The sequence below is a fragment of the Arvicola amphibius genome, chromosome 8 (genome assembly GCF_903992535.2).
Source record: "Arvicola amphibius chromosome 8, mArvAmp1.2, whole genome shotgun sequence".
Classification (NCBI taxonomy): Eukaryota; Metazoa; Chordata; class Mammalia; order Rodentia; family Cricetidae; genus Arvicola; species Arvicola amphibius.
The window spans coordinates 66,482,477-66,509,288 of record NC_052054.1 but is presented as its reverse complement, the minus strand read 5'-3'; the positions used below and the strand labels follow the sequence as shown (position 1 = coordinate 66,509,288).

At 48.4% G+C, this 26,812-nt stretch overlaps 1 protein-coding gene across 1 annotated transcript; it reads right to left on the bottom strand.

The window, feature by feature from the left end:
* Positions 1-498: 498 nt before the first annotated feature.
* Positions 499-26,812, bottom strand: Brsk1 (BR serine/threonine kinase 1). The gene is made up of 19 exons (XM_038339574.1): positions 26,683-26,812; positions 25,011-25,105; positions 24,817-24,902; positions 22,990-23,130; positions 18,894-19,010; positions 18,752-18,785; positions 18,569-18,637; positions 12,304-12,450; positions 11,802-11,833; positions 11,213-11,383; positions 10,387-10,484; positions 9,802-9,961; positions 9,530-9,590; positions 8,763-9,132; positions 8,301-8,349; positions 8,083-8,206; positions 7,299-7,497; positions 5,349-5,438; positions 499-774 (listed from the first exon to the last, which is right to left on the bottom strand). The coding sequence occupies exons 1-19, from the start codon at positions 26,810-26,812 to the stop codon at positions 617-619; spliced, it is 2,331 nt and encodes a 776-aa protein (XP_038195502.1). The 3' UTR covers positions 499-616.

Sequence of the window (26,812 nt, the reverse complement as noted above, 5' to 3'; positions counted from 1 at the left end):
CTGGTGCTCACCACTTAGAGGGGCAGCATCATGGTACCCACCTGTCCTGTGACTGGAAGCACCCCAGGAATTGAGAGGCGAAGGCCAGCCAGCTGTCCCTGATCAAGGCTATTTATTAATTTTGTTGTTGTTGTTGTTGCCGCCGGCGGAATCAGACAGACGCAGGCAGGATCACGCAAAACCAGAACCAGAATTCCTTCCGGGAGAGCAAATCCGTACAGAAGGTTGGAGGGGAAGGGAGAAGGACTTGGTGGGGAGCAGGGGCCCAGGAAGGGGAGTAGGGGTTGGGGATGACACAGAGACAGAGGGCCCTGTCCGGATCTGCTAAGCCACCCCCAACCAGCTCCCATCCCTCCCCCACCCCACCCGCAGAGATTGATCAATAAATAAAATAATAAATTAATCAATAAATAAATAGAAACAGCTCCCACCCCCTTTTTGCCCTAGAACCTCCCCCCATTGGGCACGGCCCCTGGAGCCCCATCCCTGCAGGGCAAGGCCAAATTTTATGTCCCCCCGCCTCCCAACATACTCCTTGGGCCTTATATACAGATTCACAGTAGGGGGGCAGGGAAGGGGGTAGAGGGGGCTCCCCTCCTTCCCTGACCCCCTGGGGTCAGGGTAGAGGGGTTCCATTGGTGGCCAGGAGCTTCTTGTCCTTAGGGGGTCCTCGTCGGGGAGAGCTGCTCAGATCAGGGTCGGGGCGGCCTGGTGGGGGCTGCAGGCTTCGGGGTGGGGTACCAGCAGGCCGGGTCTGGGCTCCATTTTTCTCATCTGTGAAGGAAGAAGTAATTTTGTATGGGCTGTCAGACTGCTGAAACCAGGTGAGGCTCCTGTCTGCTGGTCTGTCACCCCAAGAAACCAAAGTTGGCTGGCACGATGGCCCAGTGGGTAAAGGTGTCACCAGGCTCGATGACTTAAGTCTGATCCCTGGAACCCACAGAGGAGGAGGAGAGAGAGAACTGACTCCGAGCTGTCTTCTGACCTCCACATGTACACCATGGGGCTCACTCTCCCTACACAAATAAATAAATGTAGTAGTGATAGCAATCAGAGACCAAATTCACCACCTGTGGGACTTCAAGTCCCAGAGACAGCTGCCATAGGGAAGCATACCTTTTCTTATAGAAGGCCTGGAGGTGGAGGTGCCTTGTAGCTTCGGAAAAACCTACCCAGCTTGTCTGAGGCCCAGGTTAGCCCAACACAAGAAATTCTCAGCTCTCAGAGGCAACCACAGGGCTGATAACTGCAGTACCCCTTATTGATAACTAGGAAATTCTATGGGAATGAGGCTCACAGTGTTGTGAACTGTTTTGGGGTCTCAGACCCTTCTGGTTTAACTGGCCCGAGGAAGGCCACACTTTGTACATATATGCTAGCACGTGTGTGCACATGATTTTGTGTGTGCATGGAGCTCAACATTAGGCTGTCCTCTAATGTACAGAGATCTGCCTGTATCTGACTCCTGAGTGCTGGGATTAAGCACATGTGGAACCGCTGCCTGGAACTTCCCTTACTTTTTAAGTGTGTGTGTGCGTGTCTTTGTGGCGTGTATGTGTTACAGTTCCAGTGTGGAAAAGAAACAACTTGCAGAAATGTGTTCTCCCTTCCATCATGTGGTTCCTGGGGACCCAACTTGGGCCTTTAGACGAGCCCTCTTGCCAGTCCCCACTTTCTGAAGTTGCCTTTGTGAGGTATTTCGTTGCAGCAACTGTCATTTAACTAATCCTCCTGGGCACTGGAACTGAGGCCTGAATAACTTTGTTGTGAGAAATTTTCTGTGAGTTATAAGGTTTTTCAGCATCCCTGGTCCCCACCCACATGATGCCAGTAACACCTTCCTGCTCACCATGTAAGAAGATCAAAAAGAGTCTGCACACACTGCCAAATAACCCCCCAGGGAGGCTGAATAATGCCCCCCCCCCAGATGTTCACTTCATAAAGCTGGGGACCTGTGAAAATGCTGAGCTCATCTGTGTGACTCAGGATAATCCCTGTGGGTGGGGAGACTACCTGGGATTATCTGGGTAGACCCAGGTTAGTCACCCGAGTCCTTGAATGAACCAGTCATGCCAGGGGCAGTACAGTGGTACTGGCTCTGGAGGATGTGGCCACAGGTGTAGGTAGGAGTCGCAGAGCAAAAAAGGACAGCTCTCAGGATGACACCCTGAGGTTAGCTTGAGTGTTGCACCTCCAGGACAGTACGATGAAAACTCTGAACTGTTTCAGGGCCAACTTTGAGGTCTTTTTTTGGGAGGGGGGGTTCCAGATAAGGTTTCCTTGTTTAGCCCTAGCTGTCCTTGAACTCACTCTGTAGACCAGGCTGGCCTTACAGAGATCTACCTGCCTCTGCTTCCCAAATGCTGGGGTTATAGGTGTGCACCACTACCAGCCGGTTTGAGGTCATTTATTAATGACAGTCATAAGTAATGACTCCAAGGTCAAGATGAGCCCTGTCAAGAGTCAAGCTACTAGTATCCTCCAGTGGCTGCTTTACTCCATTGCTGAGTTCTCTGTGTTCAATCTCTTCTATGGGGACGGGGACAGAGGGATGTCAAGCTGATTTCACAGGACTCTTGTGTATTCAGCATGCTCCTACAAACGGGGCCTGCTTTTCTCTGTAAACCCCTCATTCACTTAGAATTCTCATCTCTGCATCTCTGGTTGCTATGGCAGACACACACCCTGTACTGTACTACAGGGTAAACATTGTGTCCCCATAATTCACATGCTGGAATCATCACCCTGAAGTTGAAGGGGCCTCTGGGAGGATGATTAGATTTTGAGGGTGGAATCTTCATATATGGGATTAGTGCTACGAAATTATCAAAGGCCTCATGGTGTCTGCCTATAATTCCAGCAGCTAGGACGGAGGCAGGAGGGTCAGGAGTTCAAGATCATTTGTATCTACATATGGACCTTGAGGCCAGTCTGGGATAGATGAGACCCCATGTGAAAAAGGCAAAAAGTGAACCCTAAGGAGACATAGAGAGAAGAGGTCATCTGTGCACGAGGAAATGGACTGCCGACAAACACCAGATCTGTATGCTGCCTTGACCTGGGACTTCTAGTCTCTGGACAGAAGCTACCAGGCTGGAGAGATGGCTTCCTGGCTAAGAGCCCTGGCTGCCCTTCCAGAGGACCTGCATTCAATACCCAGCTTACAACCCTCTGTAATTCCACTTCCGAGGGCTCTGATGCCCTCCTCTGAACTACACACACACACACACACACACACACACACACACACACACACACAAAGCATGCACACAAAAACACCCATGCACACAAAATAAATTACACTTTTTGAAAAAATAATTTTAAAAAATAATTTTAACTTGCTTATTTCTGAGACAAGGTCTCATGAATATCTCTCTGGCCTCAAATTTGATACATAGCTGAGAGTGACTTTGAATTTCTTTCATTTAAAAACCCGTTTTTTTAAAAAAAAATTTATTTATTTATATGTATATGAGTGCTCTATCGGCACATATGCCTTTATGGCAGAAAAGGGCATCAGATCTCATTATACATGGTTTTGAGCCTTCATGTGGTTGCTGGGAATTGAACTCAGGACCTCTGGAAGAGCTCTTAACCACTGAGCCATCTCTCCAGCCCCATTTTTTTTTTTTTTTTTGGTTTTTCGAGACAGGGTTTCTCTGCAGCATTTTTAGAGCCTGTCCTGGAACTAGCTCTTGTAGACCAGGCTGGCCTCGAACTCACAGAGATCCGCCTGCCTCTGCCTCCCGAGTGCTGGGATTAAAGGCGTGCCAGCCCCATTTTTTAATTAAAAAAAAAAATTGCCAGGCAGTAATTGCACACACCTTTAGTCCCAAACCTCGGGAGGCAGAGACAGGGGATCTTTGTGAGTTCGAGGCCAGCCTGGTCTACAAGGAGCTAGTTCTAGGACAGGCTCCAAAGCTACGGAGAAACCCTGTCTCGAAAAACCAAAAAAAAAAAAAAAAAAATGTGTATTGGTATTTTGCCTGCATGTGTGTCTGTATGAGGGTGTCGAATCCACTGGAACTTGAGTTATGGACACTTACGAGCTGCTGTGTGGGTGTTGGCAATTGAACCCAGGTCCTCTGGAAGAGCAACCAGTGCTCTTAAACATTGAGCCATCTCTCCAGCCCTCATTTTCTTTCTTTATTTACTTTGTTTTTCAAGACAAGGTTTCTCTGGGTAGTCCTGGAGGTCTTGGAACTCCCTCTGTAGACCAGGCTGGCCTCAAACTCATAGAGAGTGCTGGGATCAAAGGCGTGCATCACCATTGCTTGACTGATTTTGAATTTCTGATCCCCCACTCCACCTCCAAAATGCTTCCTGAATTACAGCTGTGTGACACCACTTCTAATTACCTGGTGCTAGGACTGAGCCCGGAGCATAGTACATGCTCTATAACTGAGCCACATCCTTCAGTCCTATTTGTTTGCTTTCAAACAGCTTTACTAAGTGGCCAAAATGGCTGGAATTAGTCACTCAGAGTGGCCTTCAAGTTTCTGCCAGTCTTCCTGCCTCAGCTTCCTGAATGCTGGGACTACAGGCATGCATCTCCATACCTGGTTTCCTATTGCTTAAAAAGTCACCCAGATTATGTATTTTGCTTTTCTTTTTCTCTGTTGGGGATTGGACCCAGGAACCCTTGCTAGGTAAATGGTCTACCTCTGAGCTAACCCCTGGCCAGTTTATGTTATTCTCTTATGGAAACCTGGGTGAATTACAACCCCTCCCTGAGGCCTGGCCTCTGTTCTTCCCCATGGAAGTCAGATAAGAACTATGTCCTTCAATGCCAATGACATTTGGGTCTTGTAAAGTGAGCCACTAATATGTCCTATCTGTCCTGGTTTTAGTCTAACGGTCATGCCTTGTCCCCAGGCCCAGGCACACCAGGATGGCTGGTAAATCTCCCACGGAACAGAGTTCCATGGCTCCCAACATGGAGGCCACTATCCTCTTAGCGCCTCTGGGTGCTGAGGAGTCCCTTCTCAGAGCCCAGCCTCTTGTGGGAAATCTGTTCCCAACAGTGCAGGGGAGGCCTCAGCAAGACACTGACCAAAAGTCCAAGAAGTAGGCTAGTCTGGCTTCTCCAAAGCAAAGTGAAGGCAGAATTTGCACCTGGTCATCCTGGCTGCGTGGTACCCACCTGCTAGGGCCTGCACAGAGTCTGTACCTGGTCATCCTGGCTGCGTGGTACCCACCTGCTAGGGCCTGCACAGAGTGCTGGTCACCCTGGCTGCATGGTACCCACCTGCTAGGGCCTACACAGAGGGCTGGTCACACTGGCTGCATGGCACCCACCTGCTAGGGCCTGCACAGAGGGCTGGTCACCTTGGCTGCATGGTACCCACCTGCTAGGGCCTGCACAGAGGGCTGGTCGTGAGTGCTTAGCAGCTGTGCCTGAATGGTTTCTACCACTCGCTTGAACCGACGGCTGGGACCTGTGGAGCGATGGGCAAATAGGAAACACGGTTACTCAGAGCAGAGGCAGGCAAGGCTCCTCCATCAAGCAAGTCTGTCCTCCTTTAAGGGGTAACTTTGCTGACTCTGTTGGGTCTGTGTCAACTGGTTCCCAAATGGATCTCTGTAGTGCACCTAAGGAATACTATTACACCCTGACATCTTCATTTTAATATAACAATAGGTGCTGGTTTCTATTTAAATAGATGTTGTTGCTCCCTTAACTTTCCTTAAGGATGTGAGGGGAAAAAAATGTAAGAAAAATAAGTGAGGGGCTGGAGAGATGGCTCAGTTGTTAAGAGCACTGGCTGCTCTTCTGGAGGACTTAAGTTTGATTCTTAGCACCCACATGGTGGCTCATAACTACCTGTAACTCTAGTCCCAGGGAATCTGATACCTTCCTTTGTTTTCCTTGTGCACCAGGCACACACATGATGCATAGACATACATGCAGATAAAATACTCATATACATAAAAATTTCTAACATGAAAAATAAGCCTGGTGGTGGTGCTGCACACCTTTAATCCCAATACTCGCGAGGCAGAGGCAGGCAGATCTCTGTGAGTTTGAGGCCAGCCTGGTCTACAGAGTAAGTTTCAGGACAGGCTCCAAAGCTACAAACTGATATGGGAGGGCCCTCTGTGTGCTGTGATTACCATTAACGATTAAAGAAACTGCCTTGGCCTGTTGATAGGGTAGAACTTAAGTAGGTGGGGAAAACTAAACAGAATGCTGGGAGAAAGAAAGGCGGAGTCAGGGAGATGCCATAGATCCACCACTGGAGATTGATGTGCTAAAACTTTGCTGGTAGGGCTGTGACCTTGTGGTGTTATAGATTGATAGAAATGGGTTAAATTAAGATGTAAGAGTTAGCCAATAAAAAGCTAGGGCTAATGGGCCAAGCAGTGATTTAATTAATACAGTTTCTGTGTGATTATTTCAGTTATGGGTGGCCGGGACGAACAAGCAGCTCCTCAAACAACAGACAAACTCTATCTCGAAAACCAAATTAAAAAAAAAAAAAAAAAGAAAGAAAGAAAAGAAAAAGAAAGGAAGAAAATGCGTGAGAGAAAAAAGCGAACAACAACCGTGAACTGGCAAGATGGCGTGGTGGGTAAAGATACTTGTGGCAAAGCCTGAGAACCCGAGTTCACCCCAGGACCACATGGCAGCAGAAAAATGATGCTCACAAACTGACCTTTGACCTCCATGTGACAGCTGTGTCACACACACTCAATGCAGCTTGCTTTACAAGTTCTCAGAGCAAACTGATCCCCTCGCCATAATGTATTAAAACTGGTGGTGAAGAGAGCAGATATAGGAACACGCCTATGTATGGAATTCTAACATTAAGACCCAGGAACTAAGAATTGGAAGCAAGACATTCCTGTGGTTTTTCTTCTGTCAGGCTAACTCTTGATTGGTTATGGCTGTCTGGAGTTAAAATTCCAAGGCTACCCTTGAGCTCAGGAAGAACTCCGTAGATACACTGGTGATGTCTGGTCTGGGTAGCACACTTATATTTGAGGCTAGCACGCTCACACTTCTAATAGAAGATGGTATATAATAGAAGATGATATATATATATATATATATATATATATATATATAATAGCACAAAGTACTCCATAGATTTCTGTCTTTGACAAATTAGTGATTACTGATATCCATAAAATAATCTCATTACACACGCCCATGGAAAGACTGGTAATGGAAAAGCATGTAGGGGAGGGGCTCACAGAATCAGAATTCCGTGCTGATATCCTGTTCTTGCTGCCCTCCTGCTGAAAATTCTATTTAGAGATCTCAAATACCCCAAGGCTGGTTAGGAGAGACGCACCAGAGATGAGAGTAAAGGTGACGGAGTAGATGCCACCTCCACTACTGCCATCTCTTCGGGGTGAGGGCTCTGGACCCTCAGAGGAGCTGATGTCCACCTGGAAGCGGACAGGCTTCTGGAAGACGGAGGGGCCGCCGCTGGCCTTGTATTCAGCCCTGAAGCTGGTCTGTGACAGCACACTGTGACTCAGGCTGGGGATCTAAAAGGGGAGGACATGAGGATGGCATCAATCTAAGGGACAGACAACCATCCTACACCTGGCTCTGGACAAGGAACAAGTCTTATCAGCCACTGGTGCCTGTAGTTCCTCTGCCCTACATTCGGAAGACCAAATCCAAATTCATGTGGTCTCCGCTATCTATGGGGTAGTTAGAATCACATGAAATACACTTCTAAACCATATGAAATACACTTTTCTCTTCCTCCACAAGTCACATGTCTTGGTAATTGCAAAATCCATCAGCCCTACCGCAAAGGGCTGTGGGACTGGGACTAAGTAGAAAGCGTTAAGGTCCACTGAGAACGGTCTTTACCACCCTCAGATTTTGTGGCAAAGCATGGCAACTCACTCACCTTCCACTGGTACTCAGGATTCTGTTATTTAGGGTCTTATTTCAGCACTTTAGGTTTTGGCTCCTATAGTCTGTTCCTGCCTCCCTGTCCAATACTGACCAAGTCCAACTCTTGCTGGAAAACTACAAATCCCATGAGTCTCAGAAGGAAGACTTGGGTAGAGTGGCAGGGAGTGTACCCTTGTGGTCAATGGGTGTGCCAGGGCTCTCACCGACAGAAAGGCATGAACAATGTCTGCTTTGATGCTGCTGAGAGGTTTGTCCTTTAGCACGAGGAATATTTGTTCTTCTTTGTCCAAAGAGATAAAGTTCCCGAACCAAGAACGTTTTGCCAGCCTGGGTGAAAAGGGATAGAAGCAGGAGGGTCAGGAAGACGTTAAGAGATAAATTCCCTCAGTTCCCATTCGGCTCCTTCCCTTGTCGAACTCACTCGGGAGAGGATTCTGGGGTCAAACTGGACATCTCCTCAGCGGTGGGGACTGGTCAGGGAGGAGAGAGAAAGTAGTCAACACGTTTTATTATTTATCATCCAGGGCCCTGTGGGTGTAGTCACATCTCAAATGGCTAACCTTAACCCAGAAGTCTGACCTGGCCCCTTGAGGAAAGGCAGTGGTTAGGCCACGCCTCTCAGGGTGGGTCTCAAGCCCATGGACAGATGAGTAGGCAACCCAGAATACATCATACAGGGCCTGTCCCCATCTCCTTCCCGAAACCCCCTCTTCGCTCCAAACCTTATCATCTCCATTTGTCTTGGGACTTAGGAAGATGGCTCTTTTCTACTTGAAGACACTCCCCTCCCCATGGAGATGGCTCAATGGACATTTAGCTCCTCCTTCTCACATTAGAATTCAGAAGTTGGCAACTCCAGTCTTGCATCTGCTGAAACCCCTACCCTGCATCTTGCGCCGGTGGAAGCGAGGGGAGCCCAGGAAACTGTTGCGGATGGAGTTGAGACGACTTCTCCAGGCAGCTCCCCCGACGCCACCGCCTGGGCTGGGAGGTGGTGTCGTTCCCGGGGTCCCAGTAGGGCTGGCTCGAGGCGTGTGCAGAGGTGAGTGCAAGGGGGTTCCGCCGGAGGAGCGCGGAGAGCCTGGTGGTCCAGGCAAGGGTGTGGAACGGGCACTGGGGGGTGGTGGCTGCTCCCCAGCGCCCCCGCCTCTGGGGCCCCGAGAAGGCAGCGTCTGTGTTTTGGAAGTTGGGGAGCCACCGCCTCTAGCCTCATCTCCAGCGCCTGGCTCCGGCGAGAAGGAAAAGACCGGACTCTGTGGAAAAATAGGATCTGGTAAGAGTTTGGACTACAATTTCCAGGATGCTTTGGAAGCACTACTTGCTCAGCCTCGCTGGGGAGGAATGCGAGGCATGCTGGGAATTGTAGTTCCGCCAGCCGCACCTAGACTATTTGAGACACCGGCACTGTTTCCAATCACCATACTAAGACTGCAACCCCAACTTAAGCAGAGACTGGCACACTGAATGTGCTCAAAGAACTTATGATAAGTGATTAAACCCCTCAGATATACTACAAATCCAAACCTAAGACACAGAAATGGGGTCTTTTACACTTCTGGGGGTAAAAATGCCTCATGAAACTGTGTTTTCTGTTCAATCTTTTCTGACTTCTCCATATCTGTATCAATTCACCTGAGGGTCTAGCCTTACCCTTGGGCTGCTCAGAGGGCTGGAGGATAGACCAGTGGAGGCTCCACTGACGCTGCGGGATCTGTTTACAGGATTGAAAAAGCAAATCTGAGAGAGTTTTAAAGGTTCAGATAGTCCTTCATTTCCATGTCCTCCCAGATGAGGGAGAGGACCAGGCAGGGGAGTGATTTGTCCTGGGCATGGAGAACACTTGAGGTTAAGCAGGGTCTAGAATGTTTTGCTCCCTTTATTTTCTGGGGCTGAAGATCCTTCCGGAGGGGACAGGCTCTCACCTCTGACTGTGCTGTGCCATCTCCAAGGCCCGTCTGGTAGGCACTGGGGAACCACCACTCCCAGCATCTGTGATGCTCAGGACTTCCATGGACTTCCGCTCCGGCCTCCGTTTCCCATGTCTGCTCAACATGGGAGAATCCACACGCTTCCGAGGTGGGTCTGAAGGGAGAGGGTATCAAACCCCTCAGTAGGTAAATTTGCTCAACTGTACACACCACATACATACTGCCTTGTAAACTGGTGGGGAGCTGGGAGATGGTAGTGCATGCCTTCAATCCCAGCACTTGGGAGGCAGAGGCAGGTGGATGGATCTCTGTGAGTTTGAGGCCAGCCTGGTCTACAGAGTGAGCTCCAAGACAAGTCCAAAAGCTACACAGAGAAACCCTGTCTTGAAAAACAAAACAAAACAAAACAAGCAAACAAACAACAACAACAACAAAAAAGCAAACACATGGATAAACTGAGGCCCAGAGCAGAGCAAGTTTTTAAAAAAAATCTAGCTGTCTAAACATAAACTCCCAGGGCCTATAGCATCCCTCTCCCTTGGGAATCCTGGGATCTGAATGCTCAATCTGCCTTCTCACCAACATCATTCCGTGGAGGCAGGTCCTGGTCTTCGCAACTGGGATACCGCTCTTTCCGATCCAAAAGCAAGTAATAGATCATCTTTTCTTGGTTTTCTCTGAGACAGGAAAGAGGGAGGCGGTTAAGGAAGGACTGAGGTCAGAAATCAGCGCCCAGGGCTGGAGAGATGAATGAAGGTGCTTGCCACTAAAGTCTGATTGGCCTGAGTTGGCTCCCTGGGACCCACGTGGTGGAAAGAAAGAATTGAGCTCCTGCCAAGTTATCCTCTGCTCTTCACAAATGTGCCTTGGCACCACCCCTCCTCCCATATGTAAATAAATGTAATGGGAAAAAAATGCATGTAAAATTAGGAAATTTGGGTCCTGTGGTTCCTTGAGCTCAGGCAACCTAGTAGATCTGTCCCCAGGTCCATGGGTTCAAATCCAGACCCCACCCCTCCCACCACAATCCTTCAAGTCCAAGGCCTCCTCTCTCAGACACAGGTGTTCAGGTCCTATTTCTCTTCTCTGACCAGAATGCCATTTTCTTACAGCTCAGCATAGTTGTCTTCCTATGATCAATGCACATCACAACAGTAACAGTAGCTAACCCTGGGGCACTTACTAAGTACATATTAAGTTCTACATACGTAGACATCATCCATGCCTGCATTCCTCTCCAGGTCACAACTGTTCCTGTGTGCACACCAGCTCTAAGTCTTGCCTCTAGTCTGTTGGTCCCCTAAGTCTGGACATGGTACACCCCCTGCAGGCAGTATAGGGAACTGCCACAATCCACTCAAAGGGTGAAGTGGGGTGCCCGTGAAAGGAGCTTGGGAGCTCTTACTCCTCGCTTCTCAATTCTCGGTGCAGCCGCTCGCGGTCTCTGAAGCATCCCAGAGACGCCATGCTCTCCAGAACGTCAGGATCCAGCTCTCCATTGGAAGGCAGGCTCCGCATGGCTACCCTGCGACCTGGGGCTGGCTCCAGGCAAGGGTCTGGTTCATGTTTCCCACCCCTGGAAAGGTGCAGAAACACTTTGTAGAAACCAGCATTCGCAATAGAACCTTTATCATCCTAGGCTTAGGTCCCATGCCCAGGCTACTCCTCCTAGGACCTGGGTCACCAGCTTGACTTCCTTGGACCCAGGAAATCAAGATTTAGCTCTCCTCCCTCAGACCAGAAGTTCAGACCCCAGTCTTCCTCCTTCAGACCCAGGGGGTCCAGATCCTAGTTCTCTCTCTGACCCCGAACTTCCCCACCCTCCCCCTGGTCCAACCCTCTTCAGCTTTGTCCTCTTCTGCCAGGGCTCATAAGTCTGAAACTTAGTTACTCCCATCCACCCATCAGGAACATGGCATCCCACTGTCCACCTCTGTTCTGGCCCCAATGCCCTACCTCCCTTGGGTACCCAACTTCAATTCCCTCTTACTCACAGGTACCAGGGATGTTTCTGAATTTGCTCCAGCTGTGAAGGGGTGGGTCACAGAGAAGTAGAAATTAGGTCATATACACACAGAAGGTGAGCAATTAAATAAAATTGATTAGAGCTGACTCGGGGGAGGGGGGGTCCCTGACCTCCCCAACCAGAGGCAGGATGACATATTATGTTTTCCTCTGGTTGAAGTAAAGTTGTGGGCCTATAGACTGACCATTATTAGACTCTGGGTGGCAGTTTTCCGCATGCACAGTGCCAGCCTTTCTAACCCCTGCTAATCCAAACATAAGCCATCCTCAAGGTCCAGGACTCCCTGGTTCAACCTTGGACCGCTTTCTCTCTAGTTTTTAAGTTTGGCTGGACCTTGGTCTTGTAGCTGAAGTAATGAACTCAACCATCTACGGATTTACAGGCGTGCTCCAGACACTGGTCCCATGACTCCCTTGGTAAGTCCGTCACCTCACGCACCATTCCTCTTCTGCCAGTCCCTACCAACTCACACTGAGCCTTTTTTCTGGCTCCACTTCGATCATCCCCCTCAGGAGGCTCTGGCAGTCCGGAGGGATGAAGTGTGGCATGTGGAAGACCCCGCGTTTCACCTTCTCCAGCAGCTGGCGCAGGTTGTCATCATCGAAGGGCAGTGCCCCCTGTACAAGACATTATCAAGACCCCTTAGGTCAGTGGTTCTCAACCTATGGGTCACAAACGCTTTGTGGGGGGAATCAAACAATTCTTTCACAGGGGTCACCTAAGACCTTCGGAAAACACAGATATTTACACTATGATTCATAACAATAGTAAAATTACAGTTATGAAGTAACAGTGTAATAATTTTATGGTTGGGGTCACTGTAACACGAGAAGCTGCATTTAAGGGTCACAGTATTAGGAAGGTTGAGAACCACTGCCTTAGGCAGAGCTTAAGCATTCATATATCTCACTGTCACCATGGACACAAGAGGCCCCCCGGGGAGGACACTCTTAAGAGCCTCACCTACAAGGTAGGAGATGTGGTTCAGTTGGTGGAATGCTTGCCTAACATTCAAGAAGTTCTGGGTTCAATTCCCAGCACCAGTAGTTGCACATGACTACAATCCCAGAATTTGGGAGGTAGTGGTCAGCTACATCGTGAATTTAGGGCAAGTTTGGGTGACACAACACACAGCCACAAACAAAAACCACATACACACACACACACACACACACAACAGAAACAGCTGGGCGGTGGTGGCGCACACCTTTAATCCCAGCACTCGGGAGGCAGAGGCAGGAGGATCTCTGAGTTCGAGGCCAGCCTGGTCTATAAGAGCTAGTTCCAGGACAGGCTCTAGAAACTACAGGGAAACCTTGTCTCGAAAAACCAACCCCCCCCCCCCAAAAAAAACAGAAACAAAACAAAAACGTACCTCAAAACCAAAATAATTCTCATTTGAAAAAAAATTTTATTTAGGTATATCTCTGTGTGTGTATATACAGGTGTATTGGAAGCCAGATCCCTTGGAGCTAGAGCTACACACAGTTGTGAGCTGTCTGATGTGGGTGTGGGGAATTGAACTCATGTCCTCTAGAAGAGCAGTAAGTGCTCTTAGCCACTAAACCATCTCTCCAGTCCATTATTCTCACTTTTGATTGGGAAATTAAGACACAAGAAGCTCGGCAATTTGGCAAGGGCTGTCCAGTGTGTGATACTAAGTGACATAAGAGATTTGCAAGGGGGAAGTGTGTCTCTAAAACACTGCTGTGAGCCTGAGGCCAGCCTGGGCTACATAGTGAGGCCCTGACCCAAACAAATGCACAAACAAAACAACGAAAGACAGGTGGAACAGTGGTGGCACACATCTTTAATCCCAGCACTTGGGAGGTAGAGGCAGGCGGATGTCTGTGAGTTCGAGGTCATTCTAGTCTACAGAGTGAGTTCCAAAACAGTCAGGACTATAGAGAAACCCTGTCTTGAAGAACAAACAAACACACACAAAAAACAAAACAAAACAAAAAACCCCTATAACAACCATCCAACCAAACAACCAAAAGAACAGGTGGAACATTTGGAGATGCAGTTCAGTAGTAGTGTTTGCCTGTTGAATTCCAGTCCCTGGGTTCGCTCCCAGTACCGTGGGAAGTCCCACCACGCTTATCATATTGTATTTGCCAGGCATGGTGACGCATGCTTGTGATACCAGCTCTCAAGAGGCTAAGGCAGGAGGACTGATGCAAGTTCGAGGCCAGCCTGGGCTACATAATGAGTTTTATTCCAGTGTGGGTTACATAGCAACACCAAAACTGAAAGAGAGTAAAGCAGGAGATTTTGGGGTGTGGTGGCTCAGCAGAATGAAATAATAAATAAATAGATACCAATAAAACAAATGAGAGGGTTGGTTGTGGTGTAATTTTAGCATTCACGTGTCATAGGTAGCTGGATCTCCATGGGTTCAAGGCCAGCCTGGTCTACAGAGTGAATTCTAGGCCAGCCAGGGTTACCAGTGAGACCCTGTCTCAAACTAACTAACTAACTAACTAACTAACTAAAAACAACTAAAGAGGGCTTGGTGTGGGGGTGTGCACTTTTAATCCCAGAATTTGGCAGATTTAGGCAAGCAGTCTCTGTTGGTTCAAGGCCAACATGAAAGACCCTGTATGAAACAAACACCAGCACAAAACATAATGAAGGAAGCAGGGAAAAATAAGATGGCTGGGAGTGTGGCTTGGCTGCAGTAGCGTGCTTGTTGAGCGAGCACAAGCTGTGCATGATCCCCAGCACTGTCTCTGCAGGGACATGGAGTTGACTTCTGTAACCCTAGCACCCAGAGGAGGTAGGAACACACACGTTCAAGGTCGTCTCCAGTTACATAATGGGGTCAAGGCCAGCCTGGGATATATGAGAACCTGTCTCAAATAGGGCCATGAAATGACTCATTGGGTAAAGGCATGTGCTTCTAAGCCTATGCAGCAGGGTTTGATCCCTGGGACCTACACAGTGAAGGAAAGAATTGCCTCCTGCTAGTTGTCCTCTGACCTCATGCATGCCTTGGATACACACACACACACACACACGCACGCACGCACGCACGCACGCACGCACGCACCCAATGAATACATAAATGTTTAAAAATAGCAAAAATAAGAAAATAAAAAGGAACAAAGAGAAAAAAAACCCAGGCTGAATGGGGCTAAATGGGATGATGTTATCACCACGATTAGGGACAGATTAAGGGAGTCTTGTTTGATCTAAGGAGCTGGAGGAGGGCTCTTGGGAGAGGTGATGTGTCTCAGGGTTTTTCCAAGTGTCTTAAATGGTTGTCCCTTATATCTCAGGGGCATGGACAGAAAGGAAGATGGGAAGAGACCACCTCACTGCTGGTCTTGGAGTCCAAAAGCCCACCTTTGGCTGTCTGGGGCCTGATGTGTCGGCAGTGAGCCTCAGCTTCTCGCCTCTATGGAAGGGCTATAAGGATCTTACGGGGAATATCTGTCACAGCACAGCTGGTCCTCATTACTCTCGGAAGTTCAGTTATTTATAATCACTGTGAACAGTGAGTTAGCGAGGACTGGAATCGTGAGTTGTTGCTTCTGGAGAGCCAGCTAGGTTCCTTCTACCCACTGCTGCGCCCCCTTTGATCAAGGTCAACTGGTTGCAACTCTAAGTTGTTTTTAACGTGCTTTTCATTGCTTGTCTGGATACAGAACTGGATCTCGCCTTTAACGGACATCTTCAGGATTGCTGGTACTGTAATTATTCACGCTGGGCCCATCAGGAGACTGAGGCTTACAGAAAGAGAGTGACTTACTTGGCCAAGATTTGAACTGTCTTCTCCCCATTTGATAACAAAAGACTGAGAGGTGGGTCTGGAGGTCCAGCCCAGTCATTGTAGAGAGCTTGCTCAGCATACAAATCCCTGTGTTCAACTGCCAGCACCGTATCCCCACTATTAGTATTCAGGCATCTGTACTGGCCTGCCCTTGGGGTCCTGACAGGATAGGTCCGCAGCTGCAGCCAATGAGAGCGCCCCCTGTGCACATTCACTACGTACCCTTATAAAAGGTGAGCTTTGTCCACCTCCCATCTCTTTCTCCGTCTTTTTCTCTTCTGCCACTCTCTGCCCCTTCTTTCTCCTCTTCCAGTTAACCTCCCATGTGAGCCCTGTCGAGTGGTATGACTCTCTTCCTGCTGGGTTTTAAATGATAACACCCATGGCACGGGCGGTGGGAGGAGGCACAGGAGCTCAAGGGAAGCTACACAGTTAAGTTTGGGGTCAGCCTGGATTACATGAAAATGTCTCAAAACACCCAAAAAATGGATCTGGAGGGACGGCTTAGCAGTTAAGAATACGTGCTGCTCTTGCAGAGGACCTGGGTTTGGTTCCCAGGATCAACATGGTGTCTCACGATTGTCCATAATTCCAGCTCCAGAGGATTTAGACTGCGTTTCTGGCATCCGCAGGCATCAGGCAAGCACAAAGTTCGCAGACATACATGCAGGCAACACACTCATATACATAAAATAAATAAATCTTAGTCTGGCAATGGTGGCCTTTAATGCCAGCACTCAGGATATAGAAGCAGGTGGATCTCTGAGTCTGAGGCAAGCCTGATCTATAGAGCAAGTTCCAGGACAGCCAGGCCTACACAGAGAAACTCTATGGCTAAGAGCACTTTCAGAGGACCCAAGTTCAGTTCCCAGCGCCCACACTAGAAGGTGTAGAGCCACCTATAATTCTAGCTCCAGAGGATCTCATACTCTTTTTGTTTCCATAGACAACATGTACACACAGACACACATAAATAAAAAATAAATCTAATAACAACTATGCTCAGAAGAAAGCCTGCTTTGAGATAGTTATTAATTCATGCTACATTAGTAGGAGGGTCACGACAGGCCAACTCTGGGTCTTCAAAGATGAGTCAACAAATGTACAAAGATGAAAGCCACTGATACAGGTCCCACCTCAAGGAGCTTATGACAGGCAAGGAAAGGAGATGGGGCTTGAGAAGTTATGCAACAAAATGCATACTGACAACCCTGACCACGGCCGGCCGGGAAGAAGAGCGCTTACCACAAGGTCTGACCTGGGGATGGGGGTGAGGGAGGGCAAAGAGCGAGGCTCTGGGAAGTTTCTGGGAGAAATGGTCATGTGGCTGAGGATATTCATTAGGTAAAACACTAGGTAAAACTAGGCCTAGCATGCAAAACCCTGGGTTCAGTCCTTAATACCGCACAAATCAGGTATGGTAGTGGATGCCTGTGATCCAAGCATTTGGGAGGTGGAGGCTGGAGAACCAGGAGTTCAAAGCCATCCTTGCCTATATATGAGTTCAAGGCTAGCCTGGAAGACATGAGACACCGCCTGTCTCTCTATGTCAGCATTTCTCAACCTGTGAGACATGACCCTTTCTGAGGGGGAGGAGTCGAAGGACCCTTTCACAGAGGCAGTCTAAGACCATTTGAAAACACAGATATTTACATTACAATTCATAACAGCAAAACTACAGTTATGAAGTAGCAACAAAAATAATTTTATTGCCGGGTGGTGGTGCACACCTTTAATACCAGCACTCGGGAGGCAGAGACAGACAGATCTCTGTGAGTTTGAGGCCAGCCTGGTCTACAAAGTGAGTCCCAGGACAGGCTCCAAAGCTACAGAAAAACCCTGTCTCAAAAAAAAAAAAAAAGGGCTGGAGAGATGGCTCAGCCATTAAAAGCACTGCCTGCTCTTCCAGAGGTCCTGAGTTCAATTCCCAGCAAGCACGTGGTGGCTCATAACCATCTTTAGTGAGGTCTGGTACCCTCTTCTGGCCTTCAAAATATACACAGACAGAATATTGTATACATAATAAATAAATAAATATTTTTTAAAAAATTATGGCTGGTGGGGGGGGAGGTCACCACAACATGAGGAACTATATTAAAGGATTGCAACATTAGTAATGTTGAGGACCACTGCTCTATATATACATCCACACACATACACACATATATTTAGATTCATGGGTTCATCCACAACATATATATATTTGAGATATTTTGTTTGTATTTTAACAAATAAAGCTTGCCTGAAGATCAGAAGGCAGAGCCAAGCTACTAGAAAGGCCAGACAGTGGTGGCACACACCTTTAATCTCAGGACTTGGGGGGACAGATGGATCTCTGTTAGTTCAAGGCCACCCTGGGCTACACGAAATTGATCCAGTCTAAAAGAGAAACAGAGCTCACGCAAAGGTGATCCCAGCACCAGGGATCACATACCTTTTATTCCAGCACTAGGGAGGTGGAGACAGGAATGATATGGCTAGGCGGAGAGAGGAATATAAGGTGGGAGGAAACAGGAGTTCAGTGCAGTCTGAGGCAGTCAGTCTGAGGACAGAATCGCCCCTTTGGTCTGAGCACTGGTAGAGGTAAGAACTCTAGTGGCTGGCTGCTCTGCTTCTCTGACCATTCAGCTTTCACCCCTGATAGCTGACCCTAAGTATTTATTATTAAGACCGATTAAAATTCATGCTACTATCATCCCCCCCCCAACACACACATATTTGGGAGAGCACACATGTATTTTCCAGATCCCTCTCACAAAAATATGTCAAGACATCACACACACTCACATAGATAGATATATATCCATACAGCCACACATGCTTACAAACATTTGAGGTCACATGGACACACGCATGCTATCACTCCTTCGGAGGTGGCGCTAGAGGTGAGGGTGCATATGAGTTTCTATGCTCCATTGGGTGACACTGCAGATACAGGGTGGCAGCAACAGGCGCCTTACCACAAGCAGGGCGAACAGGATGACCCCGCAGCTCCACATGTCGGCCCGGCGGCCGTCGTACTTCTCGCCCTGGAAGGCAAACGGTACCATTCCACCTGCGTCTCTGCCGCCACTCGGCCCCTTCCCTCAGCGTCCCTGCTGCCACTCGGCCCCTTCCCTCAGCGTCCCCTCGCCCTCACTCACCTTGATCACCTCTGGACACGCATAATGGGGAGACCTGGAGGAAGAGAAGGAAAACCAGAGAGTGCCATGACGGTGTGAGCTCTGGCCAGCTTCTTATCCTTCCCAGGAACCCTGGGGGCAGGCGGCTGGGCCTCCCACTCACCCGCAGCTGGTCTCCAGGAGGCTGTCCCCCACCTGCAGGGATGCCATGCCAAAGTCTGCTATCCGGATATTGTTTTTCTCATCCAGCAGCAGGTTCTCTGGCTTCAGGTCTCTGTGACTAAGACAAACAGGTGAAGTTCAGCTTTGGCTGCCCCCAGAGAAGCCCATCCTCACTCACCACCTCTTAGAGTGAGATACTTCTAGGGTTTTTTAAAGACAAGGCGTCTTGTAGCCCAAGATAGCCCTCACAGCGATTAGATAGTCCAGGATGGCCTTGAAATCCTGCCTGGTCTCCTTCCTCTATCTCCCCTGTTCTGGAATTACAAACACGTGGCCTCAAGCCTGACTTTGTGTGTATGTGTATATGTGCGCGCAATAGGGTCATGCCATAATGTCTTGATATGTGACCTAAGTAGACCTCCAATTTGAATCAATCCTTCTGCCTCACTCTCTCAGATATTGAGATCATAGGCATATATCACTTATGCCTGATTATTCATGCCTTTCTGTGTGATGGGCGTGTACATACGTACGTGCATGCACATGGAAGCAAGAAGTTGATATCTAGGGTCTTCCTCAATGACTCTCCACTGTGCATTTTGAGACAGGGCCTCACTGTATCTGGAGTTCATCAATATGGCTAGACTAGTTGCCCAGCTAATGCCAGGGAGCTTTCTGTTTTTGTCTCTTAAGCACTGGACTTGCACTGCTGCAAGTTCTTGTACCTACTGAGCCATCTCGACAGCCCCCACGAGTATTTCGCCTGCATGCATGTGTTGGAATGTCTAGTGCCTAAAAGTGAGTGTTGGATCCCCTGGTACCAGAGTTGTAGATGATTGTGAGCTACCATGTAGTGCGGGAAATTGGAACCAGGTCTTCTCGAAGAGCAGTCAGTGCTCATAACAACTGAGCCATTCTGCAGTCCCAATTTAAAATCTACTTATTTATTGAGGCAGGGTCTCACTATGTTGCCCTGAAACTCACAGAGATTTACCTGTCTCTACCTCCAGAGGTATGTACTACCACACCACGTGGCTTCTAGAGATCAAACTCAGGTCATCAGACTTGACAGCAAGGACCATTACCTGCTGAACTATCTCACTGGCCCAATTTTTATATTTCTAATAATCAGAAGCCACATGAATGAAGAACCCAAAAGTTGTCTTCTGATCTTGACATGTGGAACAAGTCACTTGACCATCTCACAAACAAAAACGAAAAAAGAGAAATATAAAAATATAGCTAAGGTACTGGAGAGATGGCTGAGAGGTTAAGTACACCGCATGCTCTTCCAAAGGTCCTGAGTTCAATTCCCAGCAACCACATGGTGGCTTTCAACCATCTATAATGAAAAAGACCAGGGTCTTTTTATAAAGAGACCAGGGTCCTCTTCTGATCTGCAAGCATACATGGAGGCAGAATACTGTATATTTTATATATATATATATGGTAGGCAGTGGCGGCTTACGCCTTCAATCCCAGCACTTGGGAGGCAGAGGCAGGCGGATCTCTGAGTTTCAGGCCGGACTGGCCTACAGTGCGACTTCCAGGACAGTCAGCTCTACAGAGAGAAATCCTGTCTTAGAAAAAAAAATACAATGAGGTATGGTGTGCCATGTTTATAACTGCAGCACTCTGGAGGCCAAGACAGGAGGATTGGTACGAGTTCCAGGCCAATCCGGGCTACACCAACAGACTCAGTCTTCCTTAATACCGCAATAAATATAAAAATAAAAATAGTTCCATACCAAGTAATTGTATTTATTGTTTTGAGTTTCAAAACAGGGTTTTTCTGTGTAGTCCTGGCGGTCTTAGAACTCAGTCTGTGGTCCAGGTTGGCTTGAACTCACAGATCTACCAGTCTCCCAAGTGCTGTGATTAAAGATGTGTACCACCATGCCCAGCTATTATTATTGTTGTTGTTATTGTTGTTATTATCATCATTATTTATGGGCATATCAAATAATTTTTTAATTTTTTAAATTTTTTTATGACAGGGTCTCTTTATGCAGTTCTGGCTGTCCTGGAACTCACAGAGATCCACCTGCCTCTGCCTCCTGAGTGCGGGACTAAAAGCATACATCACCAGTATAGGCTTCATGTTAAAAAAAAAAAAAAAAACTTGCCCACTCAAAGCAGGCAATTGGTTCCTTTTTCAGGACCTTTCTAATCCTGGACCAAACGCCTCAAGATTTAAGGGTCAAATCTGGAGGTGTGGGCGGGCTGTAGAATTCTGCAGTTTCTATTTGAAGCAGTCAGTAAGTGGGTCAGACACAATATGCTGAATAGTGCCCCCTACAGGCTATAGTCTTCATTGCCAGGACTTGGTACCCTGGCTGCTCAAAAAAGTGTTGAACTTAATTTTAATAACTAGCATTTAGTTGCCTTTTAAAAAGATTTAGCTTGCGCGCGTGTGTGTGCGCGCGTGCACATGTGATTACAAGTGTCTGGTGAAGCCAGAGGCATCCCATCTTTAAAGGCAGTTGAGACTTTAGATATGGGTAGTAGGACTTGTTCTAACCACTGAGTAATCTTTTTAGCCACACACCCCCACTGTCTGTAAAAACAGTGAGTTCAAGGCCAGCCTGGTCTACAGAGCTAGTTCCAGGACAGGCTCCAAAGCTACAGAGAAACCCTGTCTCGAAAAACAAAAACAAAACAAACAAAAAAAGGTGTGTGTGTGTGTGTGTGTGTGTGTGTGTGTGTGTGTGTATGTGTGTGTTTTGAGACAGGGTTTCTCTGTATAACAGTCCTATCTGTTGTAGAACTCACTTTGTAGACCTAGTTGGACTCAAAGTCACAGAAATCCCTGTCTCTGCCTCCCAAGTGCTGGGATTGAAGGCATGTGTCACCATTCCTGGCAAAAGAGGGTTTTTCTTTTTCTTTTTTTTCTTTTTGGTTTTTTTCGAGATGGGTTTTTCTGTAGCTTTGGAGCCTGCCATGGAACTCACTTTGTAGACCAGACTGGCTTCAAACTCACTGAGATCGTCTCTTTCTACCTCCCAAGTGCTAAGATTAAAGGCATGTACCACCACCACTTGGCTAAAGCAGGGTTTTTCTATGTAGCCCTCGGTGGCATAGAATTCTTTATATTGCCCAGACTGGCACTGAACCCTCAATGATGCTCCTGCCTCTGTCTCCTGAGTGCTAGGATTACAGGTATGTACTCCTCACACTAAATGCTGCATGCATCATAACATATCTTGTCTAGCCTGAAGTAACTGAGGAGTCTCTTTGCAGGGATGTCAAAAACATAAACTGCAATTCTTACCTCATATCAAACACTACTATTAACTTGAAAGGGACCCCAGGATTAAATGCAAGAGATAACACTTTACAACATCTAGAAGAAACCATAGGATCCACTCTTAGTGACCTTGAGTTGGCTTTAAATAGGACAGAAGTGCTGGCAAGATGGTTCATGGGTAAAGGCATTTGCCTCTGTCCCTGATGACCCATTTGATTCCCTAGGATCCACAAAGTGGAAAGAACAGCCTATTGAAAGTTGTCCTTTGACCTCCGTGTGCACACTGTTGCATATGTGTGTACACACTCTCCCACACACATCAGTAAAAAACAAAATGCAAAAAATGCCAAATACAGAGCCACATGGGGTGGTGCACACCTGTGATCTCAGTATGCAGGAGGTGGAAACAGGAGATTTGCAATGAGTTTGAGGGCAGGCTAGTCTACATACAGAGGGGCTATAAGAAGCCTGGTTTCTTTCTCACACATACAAAGAAAAAAAACAAAGGAAGGAAGGAAGAAAGAAGCTGGGGATGTATGGCAAACGGTAGTGCTTGCCTAGCACACACAAGCCCCAAACCACACACACACACAAACACACACACAATTTTTTTAAAAAGTTGTAAAATTACATAGCAACCATACACAAGACTGAAAGTCTATTTAAAACTATGAAACTGTACACTTTTTCAAAGGGTAAAATGATACGGTCTGAGTTACAATACCAGGAATTTTAAAAAGGTTAGGGTTGAGGGCTAACCACACTGGTTTCTGCTCAGCCCTCCATGCGGCTGCAGGGACCTACCTCCTGGGCCACCCTCAGCCATCTCCCCCTGCAGCTGTCCCCTCACCAGATGGAGTAACTATGGCAGAAGTCCAGCGCTGACACGATCTGGCGGAAGAACTTCCGAGCCTCCTTAGGCGTCAGTCTACCTTTTTTTACCAGGTAGTCAAACAGCTCACCACCAGAAACATGCTCCAGAACCAGGTATCTGAAAGACATAGACGGGGCAGAGGGCTGGAAGGGGCATGCGAAGGACAAAGGCCTGGTCTCCCTTTACCGAAGACGGTGAAGCCCCAGTTTCCCACCAGTATCTGCAAGGAAGAAATGTCAACTGCTACGATCTCCTGGGAAAGAGACGCCAATTGCCACAAGCCTCTAGTAGAAGCGATTCCAATATCCACACGTCTCTAGGAAACCAAAACTCAATTCCCACTAGTCCCGGGTAGCACAGAGTCACAAGGAAACTGTTGGTTGTTTTTGGAGATAAGCAACTCCATTGGAGCCTCAGGTCAGAAATCATAATTCCCATGGAACTCTGGGAAATAAAGACCCTAGTCCCATTAGCACATTCCCCAACCCCCAGGCCAATCCTCTAATTGTCACAAGTCTGTGACTTGAAAAAAACCAAAGTTCTCCTTCATTCGTGGGCAGTAACAATTACAGTACACCAGAGAGAAACTACAACTCCCAATAATTCAAAGAAGTTTATAAAAACAACAAAACAAAGCAAACCCCTCTCACTTCCCATAAGCCTCTGGGACAAAGAGAGTCCCAATTCCCATCAGCCACCTGGATTCTAGAGACTCCAAATCCCATCAGGCTTTGGAAGATTAAACCTCCAGTTCCTATCAGCTCATGGGAAACAAAAACTCGATTTCTGAGCTGTTGGTCGGCTAGATTCCCATGTGAAGCACAAACTCTCACGAGCCCTCTCTCAGCCCGGATGGTGGAATGGGAGTGGTAACCATCAACTTTGTAGACAATGACTTCTTGCCTCCACACCTGGGAAGCCTAAGGACTACAACTCCCATGAGGACCTGGGGCTGGGCACTGCTTCTAGTCTGGGGAAACCCGTACTACCAATCTGATGGATGTTGGAGTGGCTTCATTCTACACTATGGGAAGGTTGGGGGAGCGTGAGGTTTGTCCCCTCTTCTGTTGTCCAGTCCAGCTGTTCTCTGGGCCACCAGAGTCTGGACAAAGAGTCATTCTCCGACGCCCAGACAGCTGACCCTCACACCCATCTTAAGAGGACGGTAATGGACTTTGTGATACTGCCTCAGGACTTCAGAGGAGGCCCATTGTTGTGGTGGCCAGCCCTGGCCGTGGAAGTGATGCTGGGACAGGAGAGACCTCAATTGTCCCAGAGTGGGAATTTTGAAGTACCCTTCAGGTTTTACTAGGCTAATGCTAACCCTAAGTAAGTGCCTTAGGGAGAAAGGCAGTTAGCTGGAATTGGCACAGTCTGGTAATCCCATTTACTCAGGAGGCTGAAGCAGAAGGACAGCAGCAAGAGGCTCAGCCTCTGTCCTGCACTCAGGACCACGCTGGTCTTACTGTACTGTTAGTAGCATCAAGTCTGAGTGTGAATTACAGGGTGTTCCTGTAACCGAGGGAAGCGACTGGGCCCGGTCACGGTCTCCCGTAGGGGAGAGTGACCTTGAACTTCTGATACTTCTGCCTCACCTCACTAGAGCTGAGCTGAGATTACGCGGGCGTGCTGCCACGTCCAGTTCTGCAATGCTGGGGCCTGAACTCGGGGCTTCCTGCATTCTACAACTGAGTTCCATCTCCAGCCCACGGCTTGAGTTTTGACAGGCTACACTAGGTCCGGTTTTTGGAATGATAACATGGGAAGGGAGGATGGAGGGGCTGGGCGTCTATAAATACCTACAAATATTTCTTGTTCTCGTAGACGTCATGGAGCTTGAGCACGTGCGGGTGTTCGATGAGCTTCAAGATGGCGATCTCCCGCTCCACCTGAGGGGTCAGGGACACAAGAGAAGGGGTCAGCGTGACCTCCCCATCTTAGCACCAAAGGACACTCCTGCTACAAACACATATTTATGCACGCACACATGCACGCACCTTCATCAGCACCGATTCCGACAACTTCTCCCTGTTCACGATCTTGACGGCGACCTTCTGACCCGTGATGCAGTGTACCCCAAGTTTAACCAGCCCTGGAGGTTAGATTTAAAATAAATATGGGGTGTTCTCCTAGCTCTCTCCCCAATTCTTAAATTGTCAAACTCTCGCTCTCCTCCCCATCCTAGGTTGGCTACCCCTTTTTCCCCCCTGAATCATCTGCATTTGAACTGGTGGCTGACAGCTGCCATTCCTACAAAGTGCAGCTCCCTTCCAATTTCCCTTGTCCACTTCTGTCCCTTCAGACTGTCCACCCTCATCCTACCCCTTGCTTTTACTCTGACTCTCTGACCTTCTGGTATGTCTGCCCAACTTCATCTTTCCAGGTTTTCTTTCTCCCAGTCTGTCTCCTTGCTCTCTCAACCAGCCCATCACTTGAATTCTCTGCCTTTCAGATTTCAGAAGCCCCATAATCTCACAAAGAATACACTCTCATATTTTCTTCTTTTCCAAGCCTCCCCATCCTCACTTCCTTCCAAACCCCAACCTTTCAATTATCTTAAAAACAAAACAAAACAAAACAACAACAACAACAAAAAAAAACAACTCTTAAAAAAATAGCTGCCATGGTCAACAGCAAGCAAATTCCAAGCATCCCCTCCCCCTACACACACATTCAGGGATCCCTGCCTATTTCTCAGAGTCCTTAACTAAAGGACTTGAGCACTCAGAGCTCAGATGCATAACCCTTTCTCAGTCCCAGGAATCCAGATTTCAACCCTCCACCCTCAGACCCAGAAGTCTTGGCCCCAGCCTTTCTCCCTCAGACCCAGGAGTCCAGGCTCCCGACCCCTCCGCCTTCCATAGTTCATGAATTGAGGTCAACAACACTTCACACTCTTACTACCAGGATGTAAAGTCTGCCTTCCCTTTCCTGTCTCAGGCCTGGAGCTCAGCTTCATAGGAACCTGGGACCTACAGCCTGGAATACTAGAGGTCAACTCCCAGATAACCTCCACCCACTGCCCAGAAGGAGATGCTTGTGGTCACAGTCAGCATTTAGCAACAATCAAATAGAACCCTGCTTTCCAGGGCCACTCCTGGGAGCTGAGCTTCCTAGAGCCTGCCTCTCCATCCTGTTTCCACACTGTGCAGAATGAGGAGAATGCGGTCGACTTCACACCCTAAGGCTCCAGCTTGCTGCCCAGAGTGCAGGTGGCCCCCTTTGAGCTTGAGAAGAGGGACAGGAAAGCAGCCTCTCTCAGGATAGGCGCACCTCCACCCTGCCAGCACCTCCACCCTGCTTGCGGCTGTACTGCAGCACCCGCCTGCCTCAGCTAGCAGAATCAGCCGGGGCCCCACACCCGCAACGGGCCTGCTTCCCCACTGCTCCTGGAGCCCCTCCAACATCTGCCCCAATAGGGTTATTTGAGCCACAGGAGTCCAGACCCCTGCTTCTCCTTCGGACCCAGAAGTCCCAGATCCCTGCCCTCTCGAGGTCCCAGAGTCAAAGTCCCTACATCCGTACACTGTGGACACTTGGAACTCAGAACCCAAGCCCGTTTTCTATGTGGGACCCAGGGGTCTGCCCTTTAAATACCAGTGGTCCCGCCCTCTGCCCCCTCCTGCACCCCGCCCCCGCCCCAGGTGTCCGCTTAGATTCTAGGCTCACCTGTCTGTCCTTTGCCGAGCGTCTTCTCCAGCCGATAGGGGCCCACATATTGGGCGTGCTGGGGTGGGTGTGGGTGTGGGAGGTGGTAGGCGGGGGAGCCCCCGCCACCCTCCTTGGACCCGGACGACAT

What these genes read in the sequence shown, in the direction of transcription:
- Brsk1 (XM_038339574.1), bottom strand. Translation starts at nt 26,812, where the DNA reads ATGTCGTCCGGGTCCAAGGAGGGTGGCGGGGGCTCCCCCGCCTACCAC. An exon ending in CGGAATCGGTGCTGATGAAG is followed by an intron (nt 24,903 to 25,010) that starts GTGCGTGCATGT and finishes CTGACCCCTCAG; the next exon opens with GTGGAGCGGGAGATCGCCAT. An exon ending in CTCCTGGAGACCAGCTGCGG is followed by an intron (nt 18,786 to 18,893) that starts GTGAGTGGGAGG and finishes CTCTTCCTCCAG; the next exon opens with GTCTCCCCATTATGCGTGTC.